Below are 22,912 nucleotides of genomic sequence, written 5' to 3'. Positions count from 1 at the left end.
GGACTTTCTGTATTTCTGCTTTATCACCGTTGCCTGTGATAACTTGGTCTTTCTTGAGAGGCCCAAATCCCTTCCAGGCCTTCTCTTTCTCGATTTGGAGGTTGAATTTTCCAACCCCTGGATGTCCACCTAGGCTCTCATATCTAGGATTGACCCTATTCCCCCTAGGGTCGTGGCCCGAATGAAGGACGATGAAATACGGTTTCAGAGACCTGGGTTTTGCCTGCGCGGCCTTTCTGAGCCTAGGTTTCCTCAAGATAATAATACGTATAGCCTCATCTCACAGAATCGTGCATTACATAGAACACTGCTTTGGAAAGTAACCAAAGGTGTGCTTGACAAATACAGGGATTTTATTATTATTATTATTATTATTGAATTGTGGATTGCCAAGCGGACAGGACGCCTTCTCTCTCCTCGAAGGGGTTAAATGTCCTTCCAGTACTTCCACGGGCCTTTTACTCCCGCTCTTTTCCCCCATAACCGCGTGGTCTGACTGGAAAAGCAAACTATAGTTCCCAGGGTGCCTCGCGAGGCCACAAGGAACTACAATTCCCAGGGTCCTCCGCGGCGGGACGGAATTAAATCAGAACCACAATAGTCAGGCCAGGAAACTACAACTCCCAGGACGTTTCGGGGGCAGGGCTGCTGGGCTACGGGAAGCGGCAGGTGGAGGCCAGCAGGAGGCAATCCAGAGTATCTGAGTGCAAAAGCCTGGGGTTAGGTGCCGCAGGCATGCTGCGCCCCAAGGCTTTGACCCAGGTGCTAAGCCAAGCCAACACTGGAGGCGTCCAGAGCACGCTGTGAGTGCGGACCGAGGACCCGAGCGGGGCGCTCTGGAGCCGGAGTGGGGCGGCGCGCGGCTCTCTGAGGGAGGGGTGGGGAAGGATCGCCGGGAAGGAAAGAGGCGGCAATGGGCAGCAGCTGGGGAAACTGGCCCGGAGAGGCTTTTCTCGAAAAGGGAAGCTGGCGTGCTGGGTGCTGGGGCACGTTCCGGGACACACTCAGTCCAGATCCTTGCTTCCTAGAAGCTCCGGTGGCGGGATTTGGGGTGAGAACCCAGGCGTTTTATTCCCTGCTCTGAACACGTTGATATCCCTCGCCAGGCTGCTGAATAACGAGGGTTCGCTGCTGGCCTACTCGGGTTACGGAGACACGGACGCCCGGGTCACAGCGGCCATTGCCAGTAATATCTGGGCCGCCTACGACCGGAACGGGAACCAAGCGTTTAACGAAGACAATCTCAAATTCATCCTCATGGACTGCATGGTATGGAAGGGGGAGCCTGGCTTCTTCTGTCCCCCACGGGGATTCCCAGAGGGCTACCCGGATCCCATCCTGGATGGTTGGAGGGGCAGGAACAGAATCTCCGAAAGAGTCTTACGAGTTGATCGGCAGCAGCATTTATAATAGGCAGGACCTTATGCATCAAGTGGTAGTGAGGAAGGAGTTCTGGACCCGAGATCTCACTGGGGTTCTGGTCTCAGCCAGCCACTTATCAGTTGTGGGACCTTGGGTAAGTCACTTAACCTCTCTGAGCTTCCTCAGCTCTAAGGTGAAAACAGTAACAACACACCCCTTTGCCCACCTCACTGAGCTGTTTTGAACATCAAATGAAAGAATGGATGTAAACTCTAAAGGGATGTGCAAACACAAGGTATTGTCCCAGGTTCACTGACTTATGAAACCATAAAGTTGGCAGGGTCTCCAGGCCCTAGTAGAAGCCCTTCAGTTTACAGACAAAGGAAATGAAGTTCAGAAAGGGAAGTGGCCATTAGACTGTGAAGGCCTTGGGAGCAGGGACTGCCTCACTCACCTTTGTATCTGCTTGTTCAACAAGTACTTACTAAGTCCTTGCGGTGTTTTGGGGACTAGCAGGGAAGTAGTGAACAGGAGAGACAAAAACCCCAGCCGTCAGGAAGCCAGTAAGTAAAATACAGAGTACGTTAGGTAGTGAAAATGCTAGGGAGTAAAATAAGCAGGGAAGGGAGATAGGGAGTGTGAGGAGGATGTATCAGAGACAATCTCGCTAAAAAGGTGATACTTAACTGAAGATCTGAAGGAAGCTGGGAAGCGAGCCATGTGGTTATCTGGGGGAAGAACATTTCTGACAGGGAGAACAGCAAGTGCAAAGGCCCTGAGGCAGAATGATGCCTGGTCAAGGAATAGCAAGGCTAATGGGACTGGAGTGGCATGAGCATGGGTGAGTAGTAGGAGATGAGGCCAGAGAGGGTATCTGCTGAAGGTTTGCTGAACCAAATTAAGCAGACCCCAAGAGCGAACTCTCCAGGAAGGGTCTACACTGTAACTTGACTGTCTGCTTCTTCCCTACCCTCTGCCCAATCAAGAATACCATTTCAGTTCAACAGATGCTCCCTTGGGTGCCTAGTCCAGAGCTAGTGCTATCGGGCAATGACTCTCAAAATTTTTTACTACAACCTGGTCATAAAAAGTGCATTTTATAGCCCAGTACACACATACGCCCACTAAAACAAAAGTTTCATGAGATGGTACTTCCCTTACTACATGCAATGCTCTTTGTTTCTCTTCCCTCCTTTCTTCTTTTTTTCAAAGTGCTGATCAACCTTTTAAATAGATCTCCTAACCCTGTAGTCAAACTTGCAGTTTACAAAGCATTGCTAAGGGAAAAGAAGAGAAATATAAGTTGGGTGACTGCTCCCAAGTCCCTCACAGTGTCCTTGGGTTGAGCCCATAATAGAAACATCTCCCATCTGGACAACCCTTTGCAGATACAAACTCCTTCATGTGTATTGACACTCCCACCAAATGGAGTGAGGTAGGGATTACAGAAAGAGAAACCAAGTTTCTGGGAGATTAAGTGAGTTTCCCAGAGCAACTTGGTTAAAAGGTGGCTGCGTTGAGGCTAGAACCCAGGCACAGGACCCCCTGGCCAGGGCTATAGCCAAAGCCCCCCAGCTGAACTTCCTGCTGTACCCAGGGCATGGAAAGAAGATAAGTCCCTCTGGGGCCAGAGGAGCCCTTGGGGAAGGAGGAGGCTGAGGGTGCCAGGCGGAGCATCACAGCCCATCATATCCCCTTCCCCACCAGGAGGGCCGTGTGGCCATCACACGGGTGGCCAACCTTCTGCTGTGTATGTATGCCAAGGAGACTGTGGGCTTCGGAATGCTCAAGGCCAAGGTGTGTATGTGCCCCTACCTCCAAACCACCATGTCCACTCCCACCCCTACTCCCTCTCTGAGGCCCTTCTCACATCCACCTAGTCTATGCCTGGTGTGGCCTAGCTCCCAGGAGCAGATTGAAGCTGGGACTGGGTGTTCGGAGCATATGGCATTGGGGGGTGTAGATCCTGGATCCCAGATCCCTCTAGCAGAAGGCCAGTGTGGGACTGATAACTGCTCCCCCTCTTGCAGGCCCAGGCCCTGGTGCAGTACCTGGAGGAGCCCCTCACCCAAGTAGCAGCATCATAATGGGTAGAGACGGAAGCTGGGATCAGAAAAGAGAGATGAACATTTGGAGGGACAGGGCCCCTGGGGAAGACCTTCCTGGGCTGTGGTGGGAGGATGAGACTTGTATTTCCAAGAATAAACTTAAGCTCCTGTCTTGTGTCTTGGCTACTTTCTTGGGTGGTAGGGATGGGAGGAGGAGAGAGGGAGCAGGAATGTTCTTCAAGGGCAGATTTCTACCTACTTCTTCACCATGCTCTCCCAAAACCAGATGGTTTCTAACGGTGGTGCCCCTGCTCTCTTGACCTCTCCAGTGGTGTGACTTCACGTAGCCCCTGCCACTCAGAGCAGAAGCTTCCTACCTGGTTGGCAGAACCTTGGGAGGAGCTCAGAGGAGCAAGGGCCTGGTGTGGGCAATGTTGGACAAAGAGAATATCGGGCCCTGGGAGTTCACTGTCCGTTCCAGGCTTTGCGAGGGGAGGGGAGGTGCCTTTTCTGCCTTGGGAGTTGGGAGGGTGCCCCTAGACCACCTACAAGGCCAGCACTCTCTTTTTCCCGGGGCATTCACATACTCAGACCTTCTCTGGATCTTGAGGCCTTTTTTTTTTTTTTGAAATGTCAATAGGAAATTTTATAATAGAATCAAACGTAATGAACTATAATGCAAGAAAGAATAGGCTAATATATGATGCTAATACAGCAAGAGAAAAGTATTGAAAAATAAAGATTATACATTATAAATCATAATCATGATAGATTATCCCAGTTAGGATGTGTGGATCTTGAGTTCTTTTGCAGACAGGATGCCTTTGGTGTGAGGCCTCAGGTCCTGGGGAGAGAGTAAAAGAAACCCAAAAATGGGCCTCTCAGGGGTCTTCATCTCCAAATCTGGCCCCTACACTTGGACCCCTCACCCCATCTGGCTGTTTCTGCCCCTGGTCTCCCCCTACCCCGGGCAGTGAGCTACCACCCCCTTTCTCCAGCGCCGTGGTAAGGGGCCCATCCTAGGGAAACAGGTCAGGCTGCAAGTCCCAGCTCCACGCTGGGTGAGAAACACCGCCCATCCCTAGCCCTGGGCTGCAGGGAGGGGCAGGAGTGGCAGTGTTGCACTGGCCCCAACAGCCTTCCCCAGAGGCTCTTTGCACCTCGCTCTGAAGGAAAAGCAAGAGGCCAAGGGGGTTTCTGCTCCCTGAGGGGCTTTCTAACGCCCTGGTGGCTGGGCCCGCGCTTGCCGCAGGTCCCAGGAACCCAGCAATCTGCACTCAGCCCTCAGCTGGCTTTCTCCTGAGGTCCTGTCCCCAAACCCGCTCCCCCACTACCACTCCAAGGAGCCTGCTCGCCTGCTTTCAAGAGCCCAAGCTGAGAGCAGGCACCCAACCCGTCCAACCTGTGTGACGTCATCATCTCTCCACCCACCTGGGCCCCAGGTCTCCAGCCGCCCGCTCTTCCTGTTCTCAGCTTCCGTGCGCTCAGCTTCCTTACAGCACCCCCATCTGCCAGAGCGGAGCCTCCCTAGGCCCTGCCTAGCCTTAAGTCTCCTCAATCCTTCTGGCTGCAGAAGTCTCCTTAACCCTAATGAGAGGAGGGGCTGGTCCGAGTCTCTTGAGAGCCGAGGGCTGAGGGCATTGAGTCAACACAGACTCGTCGCCTCTGCCCCCAAAGACACTCACACCCTTCATGCGGAGCCAAGATGGGGAACAGAACCGAGGAGGATTATAACTTTGTCTTCAAGGGTGAGTTGAGGTTCGTGGGGAGACAGAAAGGCTTAGAGGGACCCAGAAAGAGCTGACACAGGCCTCCTCCCAGTTTTTCTCTTACTGGGACCTTCCACCCCACACCTCAGGGCTCAGCATTCCTTCCTGAGAAGAAAGAGCTGTGGAGAATGAGGGAGGTCTGGTTACAAAGGTGAAAGTCCCTGGGCTCTACTGTTGTAAATAACGATGTTGGTCACTCCTTAATAGTGCTGGGCTAGGCGCCCCTGCTGGTTCCTAATGGAAGCCCAAATCCCTGGGAGTAGTCTGCCACTGCAGCACAAGAAATGGAGGTCAGACTTCAGAAAGGACTTCCCTCCTGAGAAGAGAGGGAAACGGGCAGATGTAAGGGGAAGAAAGTCATCTTTCTGGGCAGGCATACAAGAAAGGAGAAACTTATCCCATTACAGGACTAGGTGAAGATATAGGAAGATGGAATGACTTGGGAGCAGGGTCTGACAGAATCCTGTGGACTCCTGCGACTGTGCCTTGTTCGCTTGTTTCTTCTCAAACCCCGCGGACCTGGATACCAGACACCGGGTTCAACTTAGCTGTCCCTGGAAGTGTACATGTATCTTTCCGCGTCTTTATTTTGCTGTCTTTGGCCCCTTTATTGTCCCTCCCCTCTTACACACACATCTCCTTCAGGGGAGGGTGGACAGGCAAGGCTCTGATTCCCCATCCCGCCACCTCACCCCATTGCCTCTCCCAGCTTCAGCCCCACCCTCACTCAAGCTGCGACTCTCAGCTCAGCTGGGGTTGGGGAACCTATACTCCCAGCCCCTTTCCCAGGAAGGGGAGACAGGGTAAGGGTTACTAATAGTCTTGATAAGCTACTATTTGTTGAGCCCTTACTATGGAACCCCTACGGAGTGTGTAGTTCTACGCAGTTCTACTTTGATGCACACAGGGCCGCCACGAGTCGGAATTAACTCAACAGCCATGGGTTTGGTTTTGGTTTACTGCGTTCCAGTTACTATCTCACTATTAAGAAAACAAAAACAAAAAACTTATGGTAACTCCATGAGTTTCAGAGTAGAACTGTACTCCATAATGTTTACAAAGCTGTGACCTTTTGGAAGCCGATCGCCAGGAAGATAGCCAGGCCTTTCTTCCAAGACGCCTCTGGATAGGTTCTAACTGCCATCCTTTTGGTTAGTAGTCAAGCGCTTAACCATTCGCGTCAACCAGAGACTTAATCATTATACAACCCGTTGCCGTCGAGTTGATTCCGGCTCACAGTGGCTCTGTAGGACAGGGTAGAACCGCCCCATAGGGTTTCCAAGGTAGTAAATTTTTACAGAAGCCGACTGCCACATGTTTCTCCCGCCCAACGGCTGGTAGGTTCGAACTGCTGACCTTTCAGTTAGCAGCCGAATGCTTTAACCACTATAGCAACCCCAAAAATTATCTTTCATCTCGAGAGGCAGTGTAGCATAGTGGTCAGGAGCCCAACTAACAGTTCAGATCTTAGCTCTGCCACTTGCAATGATTGCAAGGTGGGGTCTTCAGAAGCAGACACAGAGAAGAAGTTTGGGGTGTGAGATCTTTATTAAGGATCGACACGCATGAAATGAAGGGGGCGGAAACAGGATTGGGCACAGGAAGAAGTCAAACTGCAAAGCGGAACAGACAAAGACTTGGCGGTGGGTGGGGAGCTCTGGAGAAAGTATTGCTCATCAAAGTGGCCCAGCCTGTCCTAGCCCCACCTTGCTCAGTCATTGGATGCAGGCCGCCCAGGAAGGGCTTGTCCTCAGGGAGGTGGCCTTCTGTACCAGGGACAGATGCTGAAGGAGCCAACAGCTGGAGGCTGCCAGCTGACCACACTCCCTGCAGCTGGGCAGCAAGTAAGTCCTTCCTTGAGGACAGGTCTGGGCTGTACATCTCTGTGTCTACCACACTGACTGTGTTATCTTGGGCAAGTCATTTCACCTTGCAAGGGCCTCGGTTTCCTTGTCTGTAAAAATGGGGATAACAATAATGGCGTTTTCCTCATGGAGTTGTTGTGAGGGTGGAAGGTGTGGTGCTTTTAGGACAGCGCCTGGCACATAGTCAGCACTCAGTAAATGTTAGCCCATTTGCATCTCCATTTTACAGATAAGAAGATTGAGGCTTAGAGACAGAGTAAGCTGCTTCCAAAAGGTCACAAAGTCAGTACTCATACTCTGTCTGACTCCAAAGCCCTTGCCTGAGCACCTTTGGAGTCCGAGGACAGGGCTGTGAGCCCACCATCTGGGAGGGATGAGATGGGAATGAGGTTCCCAGAAGGGGAGTGGCAGGCAGGCAGGCAGGCAGGTAGGCAGGTAGGTGCGCGCACACACACACACACACACCTGCCTGTACTCTTACTCATGCATACCCATACTGCTCCCAGCTCCTTCCTGCCCTACATAAATAAGAAGTTTTTAAAGTTAGAAGGGAACTTTATAGGTTTATGAACAAGGAAACCAAGACCTAGGCATGGTGAGCCACTTGTTCAAGGTCATACAACCAGCCAGAGCTGAGCCGGGACCAGAGAGTCCTTGGGTGCCAGCCTGCCTCCGCAGAACCACCTTGGGTCTGAAGGGTGGCCTCCTCTGATCCTGAGTGCCAGTGCATTTTGTGGGTCCTGCTTGCATGAGCCCTCCACACCCTATTCTGGCTCACCCACAGCAGGTAACGCCGGGCCCTGGACGCTACCCACGAGTCCAAGGGATCTTCACAACCCTTCTGGCCCGTGTCCCTGAAAACCCAAAGGCAAAAGCACTGACCTACCAACAGTGATTACGACAGTAACAATTGTGTCCACTTCCTGTATCCTGGGCAATATCCCATTTACTTATTACAGCAACTCATAAGGCAGATACTACTGATACTCCTATTTTCCATATAAAAAAATAGGCTCACAACTCTTCAGACAAAGACTGGACTGTGGGACATAAAATGATACTCGTGAAGAGTGTGCTTCTTAGCTCAAGTAGATACATGTGACTAAATGGGCAGCTCCCGTCTGGAGGCGAGATGAGAAGGCAGAGAGGGTCAGGAGCTGGTTGAATGGACACGGGAAATCAGGGGTGGAAAGGAAGATTATGCTGTCACAGTATAGAGAGAGCAATTAGGGTCACATAACAACGTATGTATAAATTTTTTATGAGAGACTGACTTGAATTGTAAACTTTCACTTAAAGCACACACAAAAAAAAGGATAAATGAAAAAAAAAGTCTCAGAGAGTTTAAATAACTTGCTGAAGGACACATAGCTGATACAAAGCAGAGTCAGGACTGCAAATCTCAGCTTCCAAATCCCAGCCCCAAGCTATTGACCACACAGAACTGTAGGGACAACTGGATCCTAACTTCTTACACACACATGGGCACACACACCTCCTCCTCACCCACAGACGTCACCTGCCAAACTTTCTCCTCACCCACATCTCTAGTCACACCTTTGCTCCTTGTGCAAACACACACACCAAACCTCCCACTGCCCCCACTTGATACTCTACTCCAGAACCTGTGCACCCCCAGACCTCCTACCCTCCCTGTCCACATTCACACACGCGGGTAACCTCCCTGCACAACCCCTGAACACCAGCACCCACAAACAGCCCACAGACATCACACCGTGACCAGACGCAGAGGCTGACTCTCTGCAGCCACATCTCAACAGACCAGGCCTATCATCCGTGTTGTTGTTGGCTCTGACTCCTGGTGACTTCATGTGTAACAGAAGGAAACGCTGTCTGGTCCTGAACCATCCTCATGATTGTTGGTATGTTTGCGAACATTGGTGTGGCTTTGTGTCAATCCATCTCATGGAGGGTTTCTCTCATTTCATTGGCCCTCTGCTTTACCAAACATGATGTCCCCCTTAGCTCATTCCAAACTCTGGCCCTTTTGCCCAGGACAGATGCATTCTGCAGAGTGGCAGACCTGACCCCAGCCCCTGCCAGGAGCCCAGCTCCCTCTTCAGTTTTCTGAGTCCTGCTCCCCTGTCCTGATGGATAGACACTGCAAGCTCAAGTGAGCTTGGGGCTGCTCTGCCCCGTGCTCAGCCCTTCTCTCTCCACCCCTTCAGTGGTACTGATCGGCGAGTCAGGCGTGGGGAAGACCAATCTGCTCTCCCGGTTCACCCGCAATGAGTTCAACCACGACAGCCGCACCACCATCGGGGTTGAGTTCTCCACCCGCACTGTGATGCTGGGCACCGCTGCTGTCAAGGCTCAGATCTGGGACACGGCTGGCCTGGAGCGGTACCGAGCCATCACCTCGGCGTGAGCGGGGGTGTGGGGGTGCTGGGGAAGTCAGGGAACACCTCTGGAGGAAGGTGGAGGAGAAGGTGGTGGCAAGGGATCTCAGCAGTGCCTCCCTGGGTGGGGTCCTGAGACTCCAGGGAAGCCTCCTCCCTCAAAGCCTTCATGGCCTAGTTGAGGAGACTCAAGTACCGTGAGCTTCAAACAGCCCGAGACAGTACACAGTGCTACTAATGACTAGGACTAAAAACAAGAATCGTTGCTGCCCCTTACAATGTGCCCAGGAAGACACAAGGCACTTTAGGTTTGGCGTTTTATGTAATCCTCAGAGTAACACCAGGAGTTAAGGTGCTGTGATCAATCCCTGTTTGAATACAAGAAACCGGAGCCTCGAGCAGGTGAAGTCAGGGTGGAGCTGGGATGTGAGCAGGCTCTGGGGGTCGAGAGCACCCCCTCACCTCTGCACACTGCTTTGCACATGGCAGCCTTCACCGTCTACCCACAAACGCTGAGGGCTGGACTGATCATCTCCATTTTACAAAGCAACAAGAGTCAAAGGACACTCAGGAAATGAGGCCTCTGGACACCACATCCAGATCGTCTCCCCGGTGGCTTCAGGCCAAAATGTGTGAAGGGTGGGCTGAGTGCTCATAGCAGGGGATAGCACTGGGGGGCAGGAAGCAAGGGGCTTCAGTTACACACAAGATACATACACACTCTTGGACTGGTCACCTGACCACTTATGAGCCTCAGTTGCCTCATCAATAAAATGGGAATAATTACATAGCACTAGCCCCACCCAGTTCCAAGAGAGAGCCTGGCTGCCTGAGGTGGATGCTGCCTGGGGTAGTCATTTAGCTAGTCCTAGATAGAAGGGCAAGAATTAGCTGGCCATAGGAGAGACGAGGGCAGTGGGGGTCAAGGAGCCGTTGCAATGAAGATCTCAGAGGAGGGGCATCCAGGAGACAGATTTGCCCAGAGCTCATATATGCATTGGTGAATAACCAAAACCAAAACCGAAACCAAACCAAAACACCAAACCCATTGCTGTCAAGTCGATTCCGACTCATAGTGACCCTATAGGACAGAGTAGAACTGCCCCATAGGGTTTCCAAGGAGCACCTGGTGAATTCTAACTGTGACCTTTTGGTTAGCAGCCCTCCGAGCTCTTAGCCACTACGCCACCAGGGTTTCTGCACTGGTGAATAATAGGGGCTAAAATCAGAACAAAGGAACTGAGCAAAGCAGAGGGGCTATGGAGGAAGGAGGGAGCCAGTGGAGGTTTTAGAGCAGGGAGCTGAGCCTTGGATGCTCCAAGGTCAGTGTCCCTGGAGGGCTCTGAGCATCAGGCACAGGAGCCTTGGCCTGCCCTGCTGAGCTTTGGCTCCCTGGACCCCAGTTTGCGTATTTCCTGGTCTCTGGTACTCTGATCTCTGGCTTTTTGACTTGATGGCTCTGCTCTGAGGCTAGGCCCCACGGCCCTGACCTTGCCTCTCTGCCCACCCCTACCCCTTGCCCAGGTACTATCGTGGTGCCGTGGGTGCCCTGCTGGTGTTTGACCTCACCAAGCACCAGACCTACGCCGTGGTGGAGCGCTGGCTAAAGGAGCTCTATGACCATGCAGAGGCCACCATCATTGTCATGCTCGTGGGTAACAAGAGTGATCTCAGCCAGGCCCGGGAGGTGCCCACTGAGGAGGCCCGCATGTTCGCTGGTGAGAGCCTACCATGACCCAGTCAGATTCCTGCAACTTCCCCCACGAGCTCCTATCTCCAGCCTCTCCAGCTCCTGTCCCACCCCCAAGATCCCCAGCCTGGACTTCTACCATCGGGTCCCCCTACCTCCATCTCTCCCTAAGGGTTGTCCCAGCATTTCCCCTTCATGTCCTGTGCACCCCGTTATTTCCCACCATTGCCCTGAGATTGTCTTCAAGGGCAATTATTCATAGTGGATTTTAAGACAGTCCTACTCTGCAATGCTCAGAGATCCTAAGTGTAGAGGAGGGCTCCTCTTGACCAGCTCCAGTCATACTTCCCCTAGGAATTTTCTGGGGTTTTGAGGCAGCATGGTATGGTGGTTAAGGACACACTCTGGAGTCCCATGGCCCAGCCTTATATCTCGTCTCGGTCAGTTACTAGATGTGGACACAGAGCAAGTTCCTTATGCATTCCCTCTGGTTTCTGGGTTTCTGTTCCTCTTCTATAAAAGAGGTGTAGTAATCATACCTACCTCACAGGTTGTTTTAAGGATTAAATGAGCTGCTACATGCCAAGGATTTAGCGGAGTGCCTGGTATTTAGTAAACATTAAATCACATTATTATTATTATTGCCTTTGTACCCCTCAATTAAAGGTGTGTTTCCCTTCCTGCCAGAAAACAATGGGCTGCTCTTCCTGGAAACCTCAGCCCTGGACTCCACCAATGTTGAGCTGGCTTTTGAGACTGTCCTCAAAGGTGAGAGCCCCTGCCGCCATTTGGCGCTCCCATCCCACCTGGTGGCCCCAGTCCTCACTCCAGCTGATTCCTCAGGCCCTCTCTGGGCCCTGAGCCTCCTCAGAGCCTCCCGGCACCATTGCCTATACCTCTCAGGCCCCCTCATGCAGGTCAGCAGAAGGGACCCAGGTGCCCGAACTCCGCTTCCTTCCAGCAAAACCTCCTTCAGATGTGGCCACCTCCAATGCTCATAAAGGGGTGTGAGGGGTAGAGGGGAATGCAGTGTGGGCTCTAAATTTTTTCCTGGGCTGATAGTTGCCCTCTGCCTCCTCAGAGATCTTCGCAAAGGTGTCCAAGCAGAGGCAGAACAGCACCCGGACTGGTGCCATCACCCTGGGCAGTGGCCAGGCTGGACAGGAGCTGGGCCCTGGGGAGAAAAGGGCCTGTTGCATCAGCCTCTGACCTTGGTCAGCGCAAACCCTGCCCTCACGGGCGTTCTGGGCGCCACCCCACCCCCAAGCCCCAGACCCTTTCCCCGTCCTTTGGTTCCTGATGTCAGCGTCCAGTTCTCTGTCCACAGCCCCCCAGAGCTCTGAGGACTTCGTGCCCCGCCACACACGTCCCACAGACGAGGCCCTCACATAAAGCTGTGTTTTGTATCGATGCCTGGCCATCCTGCCGCCTCCGTCTGTTCCTCCCTCTTCTCCAGTCGGTGCCTCTCCTTCAGCTTTGGCCCTCCCCTGAGCCCCTCTTCCCCTTCCCCTCCCCCAGCCTCTGTCCTCCCCACCACACCCACTGCACCCCAGGGCCAGCTGCCTTGGGGAGCCCTGTGGTGTGGGGACACTGCCAAGAGGGTGGGAGTTGCCCGCCCATCCCTCTGCCAACCCCCAGGGTGGGTGGGGGAGGGAGGGCAGCACGGAGGGGAGGGGGTATCTGGAAGGGAAGACAAAGGAAACAGCATCAGCGGGAACCATCTGGTGCCCAGGGCCCTGGTGCCAAGAACTGAGGTCACTCCAATGCCAGGGGTACGGGAAGGAGGCAGGGGAAGATGGTAGGGAGAAGGGGCGTCAGGACCTCCTACAGGGCTGGAGGGAGGGGTGGGGTTAAACCTGGAAGGTGGAATGTCCAAGTTCTCCATCGTTCCCTTCCTGTCCCCAAAGAAGAGGGACTGTGCAGGGATGGATCGAAGGGTCTGATGGGGGTGAGCGGGGAGGGTCTCTGTCTCTCTCCGCTCTCAGCTGGCCCCTTCTCCATCGAGCCCAAGAGATGGCTGCTCAAGCAGGGTCTCTGTCACCCCGGTCTGCAGGTCAGGGTGGAAGGTCTGAGTGCCCCTAAAGGAATACCCGTTGCCGTCAAGTCGATTCTGACTCATAGATACTCTATAGGACAGAGTAGAACTGTCCCATAGGGTTTCCAAGGAGCGCCTGGTGGATTTGAACTGCTGACGTTTTGGTTGGCAGCCGTAGCACTTAACCACTACACCACCAGGGTTTCCCCTCAAGGAATAGAAGACAGTAAATAGGGAGAAGAGAGGAGACTGAGTGGTTGGAGACTCCAGCAGGGAGCTGTGGGCAGGGGACCCCAAGGGTGGGCGAGAGCTCTGGAGACCTCCGCTTCCCATAAGGTGTGCAGGGACGCCGAGGTCACAGTAGAGAAAACCCCAAGCGACCCGTCTCACAGGGGCTCCTCTTACTCATCCCAAGATGGCCCCAACCCATACGCTGGAGGAAAAAGACAAGAGCCTTAAGTAATAATACTTTTAATAAAATTAAGTTCTTAATAGCACATTTAATACATTAACCCTCCCCCTTCTTGGTTTCTCTGCATTTTGTGCAACATCATTTTGACTTGATTATTCATGGGTCGGTTTTATTTCCCGCCTTTTATTTTGTTTTTGAAATCTTTTTCTCCTCAGCAGATTTGTGTCTTCACTAGATGCTTCGAATTAAGTCTGACCACAATCCTACTCTACTTTCTACAGTGGAGAGGCCATCCCCCCTGCCCCAGGGTTGTCTCCCCCCACCCACCCTACCCACCCGCACCCTTGAGCAGGGGGCAAGGATAATCCCCTCCCACCCTCCACGCTACCATCCCAAACTAGGAGGGTTTCTAGGACAAACAGAGCAGGAGGGCAATCTGTCCCTAGGTGGGGTGAGAAGAGTAAATTGGAGAGGGACATGTGTTTGGGGGCTAGGGCCAGGGAGGGGCATGACAGAGTCATTGGTGTAATGGAGCTGGCTCTACCCCTCCTGCCAAAAGGAGAGCCAAGGGGCCTCCCCCTATCTGGACAGGAGGGAAGGGCCCCACTTGATTGCAAGCTGGGGTTGGTAGAAGTGCTTAACAAAAATGTCAGGAGGGCGACGTGCCCCAGGCCAGGGCACGGTGGACGACCCCTACCTGAACACTTACACATGGAGGTGGGCTGGAGCAGACAGGGTCAGGGTCGGGGTCACCCAAGGTCACTGCTGCCCTCCCCCTGCCTCTGTACCTGGGTACCAGTTCTCCCAGACCATCAAGGACGGTGTCTCCCCTTCACTTCCTAGGGTGGGAAGTCCTTCTTGGAATCTAACTTCTGTGAGTCAGTAAAGCACTTTGCACACCTGTGAAGCACAGCCCAGCTTTAAAGGAGAACAATTGTTGAGCATGTTACTTCCACTGCTGCCTTGGAGGGCAAAAGCAAAGTGGAATGTTGGGCAGGAACAAGGATGGCAGACAGATATCCTCAGTCCTCCTGAAGTTCTGAGAAGGTAAAGTAGTATGTATGCCTGTCTGTTTGGGGACTGACCTACCAGGCTCTCAAATCAATCTGCAATAAAGTGGATTGAGGTTAGACTTTAAGAAGGACTTCGTCAGTTAGGTCCGGGAGAAGCTGGTTTAGGAGGGTTTGAGCCATCTCCATCCTCCCTAAGAGTCCCAGGTGATGACCTATCACTGGAGTGAGTAAACGTTGCCCAGCAGAGGCAGAGTGGTGGACAGAACGGCCAGGTCCCCAGGGCCCCTCCCTCTGCTGCCTTCAGCCCAGCCCTCCATCTGCTTGAGATGATCAATGTCCACCCTTTCAAAGACCCTCAGAAGGGAGCCCCTCTTCTACTTGTCCTACAGTTTAACAATCCAAGGATTCTCAGAACCAACCCCAGCAGATTGGAAGCTCCCAACCTTAACTTGCAACCTGCTCCCACCCTGATATCTGAAGATGGGGACAACTCAGGGTAGACTCAGCCACTTCCCTCCTCTATTTTCCTTTTCTTTACGACTTTTATACATTCTACTGGACCCAGGGGCCCTCAATACTACTAAACTTTAAGCTATCTGAATATTGTCTACTAAATAACTAGTAATTCTTTCTCTCTCTTTCTCTAGGATTATATGAAATAAATTTGAATTATTATTATTATTAATAATTATTATTTTGTAGTATTTTCTTTTAAACCCCTCGGTTTCTTTCATTTTCTTCTTCTCTCTTTCTCTCTCGTTTTTGGTTAAAAAAAAAAAATCTATTTCTCTTAAATCTCACACCTCTCTGAGGGTTCCCATGGGCCTGCTGGGCCCCAGTTCTCAGCTTCCCCTCCTCACTCACCCCCGGGACTGGGCAGGGGAAGGGGGGGACACCCCAGGATTCTCAGTCCTCTGCTTCTTCCTTTCTTGTTAATCCCTTTCTTTGTTTGGCTCTGCCGGCTCCCCCGAGGGGGAGGGGAAGAGGGGAGGGGAAGCCCACGGAGTGAAATCCAATCTATTCACAGGGCCCCAGAAGGGACCAGGTTCCCCCAGCCCCTCTCTCCACCATCCATCCCAGAATGCTCCCCCAGAAAAGCAAATGACACTCCTCCCCAAAAAAAAATGGGGGAAAAAAGGAACGTAAACCCAAACATATATTAAAAACACTTTTTTAAGATTTAACTCTGAATACAAATGTATTTTTTTCTTCTTCTCTCCCTACATATATTCTAAACCTTCTAAAGTTTTTTTATTTTTTTTAAGGATCACTTTATCATAAAATAAAATATCCTTTTCATATAATAAATTACCTAATAAAAAGTCTTTTTTTTTTCATATTAGCCCAGGTTCTTTGCTACATTTATATGGTAATAAACGCCTTTATTAAAATAGAATATTAAATTATAAAGAACTGCTTTTTTTTTTTTTTTTTTTGCTATTTTTGTTTTCTCTCCGTGTTGGCCGCCTTTTTTGCTCCCTCTCACGCTCTCTCTTTCTCTCCTCTATTTTCTCTTGCTGTGTGTGTTCTGCGTTTGTTTCTAGGTTTGGCTCAATTAGTAAGGGTGGGATTGAATTTTCTGAGCCCCCTAGTGTAACAGTCTTCTGCCTTTGAGGGTAAGGAGTGGAGAGGGGGAGGGGGGTCGACAGACAGACATCCCTTCTTCCCACCCCCCTCCCCACCCACCCCCGGCGACCAGGGGGCTGCCCATTTGGTTTGGTTTCTATTGTACAGACATTTCAGGATGGCTCACATCGGTGGGAAGAAGGGAAGTTGTCACAGGCCAGTTTTCTTGGCTGTGACCTCCTTCCGCTCCCTTCCCTGGCTGGTGGTCTGGAGGGGAAGGCTGAGGAGAGAGGACATAATTCACAACGGGAGGAAGGAGAAGAGCAAATCCCCTCTGCACTCCCATCCCTGCACCCCTTCTCCATCCAGGAAGAACGGGACTTCAGAGCTAAGTGCTCAGAGATCACTCAGAATGGTCCCACCCCATTATATACAAGGATCTCCTGGGGCCCGTTGGGACTCCCATCCCTGTTCTCTCCTGGCCCGGCCAGCGGAACCAGGAGGGCGAGAGGCCAGTGACAGCCCCAAGTGAGCAGTGGGAAAGCACGAAAGGGGGTGCAAGGCTTGCAGCAATACATGATTCTCAAAACAGCTCCTGCCACACCCCAATCCTGCTTCACCCCAGACCATCCCCTCTCTGAAGACCTGGCCTCTCTCCTCAGCTACAGTGGGTGGGACAGAGACTTCAAGATTAGCACGGGAATGAGGATTCAGGTCAGGTCTGGAGAGGGGTGCAGGGAGTGGGGTGCTTCAGGGGAGGAGGAGCCAGGACTCAGGGAGCTAGCTGCCCTTCCCTCCACCAACCTCTCCCCCGCCTCAGGCCCTTCCCTGCTCCGTGAAATAGCGGACACACTCCCCTGCCCCCACCCCATACCCACAGCCAGAATATCCAGCCCAAGAACTGCTCCCTATATGTAATGCCCATATATGACGAAGGTGGGAGTTTGACCCTTTATGTACCCCCATATTAGTCCCCTCCCCAAATTATCACTGAGAATGGAGATACATTCCATCAGAAATTTCAGATATTTCTTTGGAAGCGGGAGGAGAGGGCTTGCTGATGCCTGAAGGAGTTTGGTGGGATCATCAAGATGTTCTTCCCTCGGCTTCTCCTCAGGGATGGTATCCCCAAAGCTGGGCTGGAAGGGGCAGACTGGCAAGGAGGAAAAGGGGAGAAAGGCAGCTGAAACTGACAACCACCCAAGGGAAGCAAGGAGGAGAACTGGGGCAAAAGAAAAGAGCAAAGGAGCTAGGCGAGCCTGAAGAGAGGAAAAGCGGGAGAAGAGAGCGAAAGGAAAAGCTGAAGGGGGCAGAGAGCGGCGCCCCTCTCTCGATTCTTCCAGCCCAGCTTTGTGGAGACAGGTGAATTCTGAGCCCTTAATCAACCGCCATGCCTCCCCCCACAAAAGACTTATGCGGGCTTCCAATAGGGCCCCACCCTTCTTATGCTGTGGGAGACTCCTGAACAGATTCCCAAAGAGGATACGGGGTGGGGGGTTACAGGGTCATGTTAAGAGGTCAGAGGTCAGGACCAGAGGGCTTGGGGATTGGAAAAAGCACCTCTAGGTACAAATGAGAATCCTCCCTCTCGTTTTTCCCCACTTCCTCCCCGGAGGAAGGGGTAGAGTGACACAGATGGGGAGGTGGGCAGAGGGGTCAGGATTAGGAGATTCGGCCGTGGCCACCACCTCTGGTAAAACAAGTTCTCTTAGCTGCTCCCAGATTTAAGGGTGTGTTGAGGTATCAGAGTTGTAACTCTAGTAAAATTTCTGGTCTGGCCCCCTCCTAACCTACCCAGGGCAGGGTGACCAGAGGCTCCGAAGGTGGCCCACCCTCCGGCCACCACAGCCTTCCCTTCCCCCTCCCCCGCGAGTGAGTATCTCTAAGCACCTTGCCCCTTAAATCACTGATTCCAAAAGGCCCTAGTGGAACACAGCTCCAGGGCGGCCCCTGGGGAGCGGGCCAGGAGGTATGGGGCAGGGGGCTTAGGAGAATATTCGAATGGCTTGCGTGGCTGTGATGTGGCAGACGGGACACTCTGGGTCCGTCCTCTCGCAGATGCGGACTGCACACTCCATGCAGAAGAGGTTGTGTCCGCAGGGCACAAGAGCCGCAGTCACCTCGCTCTCGAAACACACCATGCAATCGCGCCCGCCGCCGGGGCTCCGCAGGCCGCCCCCGCCAAGTTTGGAGAAGCCCTGGAGCGGCTCTCCTGGCGGACGCCTCGGGAGTCCAGCCAGCTCCGCGGAGGTAGCAGGAGAACGATGGGCGCCCGGGGGCCCCGTGCGGGCCTTGGCGGAAGAGGAGGAAGACGAGGCCGAGGAGAAGAGCACCGAGGTGGGCGTGGCGTTCTCCTGGCCCGCCCAGAGCGGGGGGCTGGTCTCCGCCACCCCGTAGTACACGTCCTGCTTGCCCATGCCGTAGCCCGGAAACAGGTACCCGCCGTAGCCAAAGTCCCCGCCTTGCTCGCCCAGGCGCGGGGCCTCAAAGCCAGAGTCCACTCCGCACTCGCCGATGCAGCCCAGGCTGTTCTGCCGAAAGGTGGAGAGGGGCTTGCAGCCGGGGGGATGCACTCGCCAGGCCTCGGAGTAGCGGCTATCGAGCGCGGCGTCGGGGCTCCCCGCCAGGAAGTCGTTCTCATTGTTGTATTCGAGGATCTTGCCCGTGCGTACTGCGATGTGCGTCTCGATCTCCTCCCGCGCACGCTCCACGTTGCCCGGGGCCCCAGTGATCTCGAACACGGGGTCCCGGTCGCGGCTCGGCGTGATAATGTACGTGTTGGTCTGCTGCTGGATGCGCTTGATGGTTGCCCCCTTGGGGCCCACCACTAGCCCCACCACCCGGTAGGGCACCCGCACACGGATGGTCACCTGGCCTGGCAGAGCAGGCGCTACGCCGAAGGCGGCGCCCGACTTGTTGCGTGAGGCACGGATCATGGAGAAGTGCTCCGCTGCCGAGATGATTTCCCGCCGGGCTGTGGCCACGTCCTCCCGCCGCCCAGTCACCATGAACACCGGCTCCTCGCCCCGCACTGGCGTCTTGATGTAGGTGTTGGTTTTGGCCCTCAGAGCCTTAATCTTGCAGCCTGGGGAAGGGTGGGGAAGAAACCCACAGGGCAAGGTTTGTGCTGGGACCAATAAGCTCCCTGATCCTTACCCAGATACCACAGCTCTCCAGGGACCTCTCAGTCTACCCTCAGAAACACAGGCCTCTACCCCCGCCGTCCACCCTGACTCCAAACAAACAGTCCACTCACCGGATTTCGGATCTACCAAACGTCTCTTTCGATCACAGATGTCAAAACGTACCACCTTTCCCCCGCGTTGCACTCAGGTCCCTCCATATTCATTCACTCCTTGAAACCCCCAAATACTCACTGACACTCCCAGACAGGTTGCCTACCTCAAATCTACTCACCAACTCCTCCTCAACCACTGGCTGGTCCCTCAATTTCTCTACTGATTCCTGGCTATGACATACTTCCAAATTACTTCATCATCCCTATCTGTCACGGACCCCATCTTTCTACAGAACTCCCAATATACACTCAGTAACCCCACAAATATACTCCTTACTTAAGCTCCATGCATTAAAAATGTCCTCCAATGTACTCAGGGACCACTGACCCCCATCTTCTCTATGACCCCCCCATACCTTCTACCCGTTAGTCTCTCAGTGAGTCCCAAATTCACAGTGAGCAACTAGTGGAATGTGGGGGACCAGGATGGGCCTGAGAATCAGAGTTTCAAGAGGGAGAGGAGGAGAATGAAGAGAAAATAATCAGTGTGAGGGAGCAGCACCCCACCCAAGTGACACTCCTGTCCCCCGGGGGCAGGAGAGCAGAGATGAGATGGGGGCTGAGTAGGGTAAGGGAAAGGGTATTCTGGACCCATTCTCCTGCTTTGAAGTAGGAGTAGGTTCAAGCTGGGAGGTTGAGGCGAGAGGCAGGAAGAGAGATAAGAAAGACCCAGACAAAGAGAGACAAAGAGGGAGAAGGGGAGAGAGAAAAGTGAGGGAGGCTGGGAAGCCCATGCCACCTCTAAAGGCTGCAGACCTTGAGGGCTCACGGGACAAGCCCCACTCCTTTCCCATGTTCCCCATCCATCCCCCTAGCTTCACACGGGAGCCTCAGAGACTCACCCCCTTTCATGAAGCACACACGCCACGTGTATGTGAGTTTGCACACATGTCCCTAAGAACTGTGATGTGCAATGTGCCTTTATCTAAACCATCCTTGTAGGGTGAGCCTGATGTCCACTTTCATACACAGAGCCCCTGTGTTTCAACCTTTCATATATCCCTCTCTTCCATCCCCATCCTCTCCAGCACATTCCTACACACACCCACAACTTTTGCCCCCATGCACATCCAGATGTGCTCACACCCCTCTCCAAGCACACAACTCTATTCTTTCTCACTCCCCCACTACCTATCTCCTCAGAACCAAGGCAAGTGGTCCTAGCTTTGTGACTCTGCCAACCCCCCAAGCACGGGCCTGAGGTGAGCTCATTTTTTCCTTCTTTCTCTACCCTGGATAGTCTCTCCTCTGACACTTCCAGATTAGGGGTCGGTGGGTCGAGGGTGGGCAGCTCTCTTCACCTTCAAGAGACCTGAGGAAGGAGAACTGGCTCCCCCCCACCCCCCTGTCTTCAGACTTCTTGTCAGTTGAGAAGTCCTACCTGTTGTCAAGCCCACATCCTTGATGCTATGTTAGTGAATAATTGTTCTATTTGTGAGGTATGGAAGGTTGAGGAACAGGGAGGTCCCCTTTCCTACCACCTCCACTTACATGGTCTGATGGGTATCTGGGGTCTGGGCTCTAAGTTTTGGCTCTATAAACTTAAGTGAGAGCAAGGCATCTTTGGGGGTCGAGGATGGGGTGAGCAGGACGGGCCAGGGCAAGGAGAAAAGCTAGGGGCTTGGAGGTGCAGAACTGGAGGTGGACCTCATCCTGGATTCTGCAGCCCTGAAGAAGCATCTCTTGAAGGGAAGACCCAACGGGCTTCACCTTCCTAGAGGTCAAACAGAAGAGCACTAACACTGCAGTAGGAGGAGGGAGGTTAGACAAGAGGGGGGACTTCCAAACACTTAAAAAATGATGGAGAGGATTATCTGAATAGGAGAAATCTCCCTATTTTTATGAGGGACAGGCCCATGGGATGCAGAGGCAGAAGAGGAAAGAATGATCTCATTAAATTCCAGAGCCTCTCAAGACCACCCCCACACCCAAGAAAAGCTATCACTGTCCCCACCCAATTCCAGCGCTCTGGACCCCCAGTTCTGACAAGAAGAAATCAACTTTCTAAACCAGAAATCTCAAGAGAGGGAGTGCCCCAGGGGGATGGGGAGTGTGCAGGGGAGTGGCATCATCCCTACCTCCCTTCTTAGTCTCCCGGTGAAATCCTCCTAACCCCAGCACACCCAGTGGGCGAGGTGGGATGTGGAGTAGGGGCTCGCTGGCCCGCCTCCCCTCTTCCCCGCCAGCAGCCGGCCTCCTCCCTCACTCCCAGCCGGAATGCAGCTCCTCTATTGTTCCCCACGGTGGGACAGCTCCTCCCCCACCCCACACCTCCCCAGCCCAGCCCCTTTGCAATTGCCAGATCCTGCCCCCCTACTCCCCTTTTGGGAAACTGGGAGAGGGACAGGTCCGCAACATCCCGTCTGCTCCGTCTGGACCCTCACCAACACATACCCCCCCACAGCCGCCCAGGGATGCAGAAGCTGAGGAGGGTGTGGTATCAGACAGACTACACTGGATTAATTCTAAACACACACACCCACGGACACCCGCCCGCCACCAAATCTCCAGGTGGTGGTTTCTCACCCCCCAGCACACCCCCTTCCTGCCCTGTCCCACTCTCTCACTACTAGAGACCCCTCAACAGGCCTCTGGCCCCTGGCCGTTGCCAGCCCAGAACAAAAGCCAGAGAGAGGGAGGAGAGGTCCAGGCCAGGACATCGCACTTCCTTGGAGGCAGCCCTTCCAAAACCTCACAGACCGTCCAACTTTGGTGTGTGGGTGACCATAAGACCCCCTCCTCCCAGCGGCCCCCCTCACCATCTCACCCCCAGGCTGGGACCTTCCCCTGGGCCACACCCCCTTCCATTCCTACACTCAGCCCAACAAAGAGACAGATACTCAGTTGGGCTTCCCGGGCCAGGTCTCCCCCAAAGTCTGTAACTCCAGGAGTGTGGGGATCCCAGGGGTACCCCCGCCCCAACCCACTAACAGACACCGGAGTAGGGACTTCTGAGTGACTCTTTGCACATTCCGCCAGTTTTTCCCCCCCGCTAGGAGTGGACACCCCCTCCGGACAGCCTCACTGGATTGGGAGACTGAGCCCCCTCCCCTTTCTCTCTCCCAGGGCGAGGATATTTCTTTGTCTAAGGGGCAGAGCCCTGGGGGGAGGAAGGATCCAGAGAGTGGTCCCGACTTTGGGTAGCAGGGAACTTTGTGGCACTTGGAAATGAGGGGAGGGGGCGGGTCCCCCTTTGTGGGGAAGGGACAGAGCCAGAGGCGGGCAGGGAGGAAGGAAATTAACTTTCTGCACTGGGGACGGGGTGCCCCCCACCCCAAGTCCCTCTCCACGGTCCCGGCGTCCGCTTACCTTGCCTGCCCACGATCTCGGCCACGTGCTCGGAGGTGGGCACGGGCACACACTCGGTGGTGTTGCTGCTGCCCTTCAGGCGCAGCTCGGCCTCTTTGTAGAGAGCGCAGAGCTTGGCGTCGCTCGCCCCTTTGGAGGCGGTGGGGGGCTGGGGCGGCTGCGCCGCGGGGGCCGCCGTCGGGGCG

General features: G+C 53.7%; 3 protein-coding genes across 3 annotated transcripts in view; 2 read left to right on the top strand and 1 right to left on the bottom strand.

The window, feature by feature from the left end:
• The first annotated feature begins 569 nt into the window (after positions 1-569).
• On the top strand, positions 570-3,587 carry LAMTOR2 (late endosomal/lysosomal adaptor, MAPK and MTOR activator 2). The gene is made up of 4 exons (XM_004388495.1): positions 570-803; positions 1,107-1,269; positions 3,070-3,159; positions 3,393-3,587. Exons 1-4 carry the CDS (start codon positions 736-738, stop codon positions 3,447-3,449), a joined length of 378 nt encoding a protein of 125 aa, XP_004388552.1. The 5' UTR covers positions 570-735; the 3' UTR covers positions 3,450-3,587.
• Positions 3,588-4,867: 1,280 nt separating this feature from the next.
• RAB25 (RAB25, member RAS oncogene family) lies at positions 4,868-12,511 on the top strand. The gene is made up of 5 exons (XM_004388494.3): positions 4,868-5,158; positions 9,234-9,429; positions 10,929-11,122; positions 11,782-11,862; positions 12,176-12,511. Exons 1-5 carry the CDS (start codon positions 5,116-5,118, stop codon positions 12,301-12,303), a joined length of 642 nt encoding a protein of 213 aa, XP_004388551.1. The 5' UTR covers positions 4,868-5,115; the 3' UTR covers positions 12,304-12,511.
• A 5,594-nt stretch (positions 12,512-18,105) lies between these two features.
• MEX3A (mex-3 RNA binding family member A) overlaps positions 18,106-22,912 on the bottom strand; it is a 5,076-nt gene continuing 269 nt past the window's right edge. Inside the window, exons 1-2 of the mRNA XM_023742609.1 lie at positions 22,728-22,912; positions 18,106-19,205 (exon numbers count right to left, since the gene is read on the bottom strand). The exon at positions 22,728-22,912 is cut by the window's right edge and continues 269 nt beyond it. Coding sequence (XP_023598377.1) covers positions 18,106-19,205; positions 22,728-22,912 — 1,285 coding nt within the window. The remainder of the gene's footprint in view (positions 19,206-22,727) is intronic.

The sequence above is a fragment of the Trichechus manatus genome, unplaced genomic scaffold, assembly GCF_000243295.1.
Source record: "Trichechus manatus latirostris isolate Lorelei unplaced genomic scaffold, TriManLat1.0 scaffold00213, whole genome shotgun sequence".
Lineage (NCBI taxonomy): Eukaryota > Metazoa > Chordata > Mammalia > Sirenia > Trichechidae > Trichechus > Trichechus manatus.
Note: the sequence above shows the minus strand (reverse complement) of the source record. Positions and strands in the feature narration are given on the sequence as shown.

Bases quoted from the DNA above. Each gene is read 5' to 3' on its own strand.
- LAMTOR2 (XM_004388495.1), top strand. From the start codon at position 736: ATGCTGCGCCCCAAGGCTTTGACCCAGGTGCTAAGCCAAGCCAACACT. The intron at 1,270-3,069 runs GTATGGAAGGGG...CTTCCCCACCAG, and splicing joins TCATCCTCATGGACTGCATG to GAGGGCCGTGTGGCCATCAC. The intron at 3,160-3,392 runs GTGTGTATGTGC...CCCCTCTTGCAG, and splicing joins TCGGAATGCTCAAGGCCAAG to GCCCAGGCCCTGGTGCAGTA.
- RAB25 (XM_004388494.3), top strand. From the start codon at position 5,116: ATGGGGAACAGAACCGAGGAGGATTATAACTTTGTCTTCAAGG. The intron at 9,430-10,928 runs GTGAGCGGGGGT...CCCCTTGCCCAG, and splicing joins TACCGAGCCATCACCTCGGC to GTACTATCGTGGTGCCGTGG. The intron at 11,123-11,781 runs GTGAGAGCCTAC...CCTTCCTGCCAG, and splicing joins GGAGGCCCGCATGTTCGCTG to AAAACAATGGGCTGCTCTTC.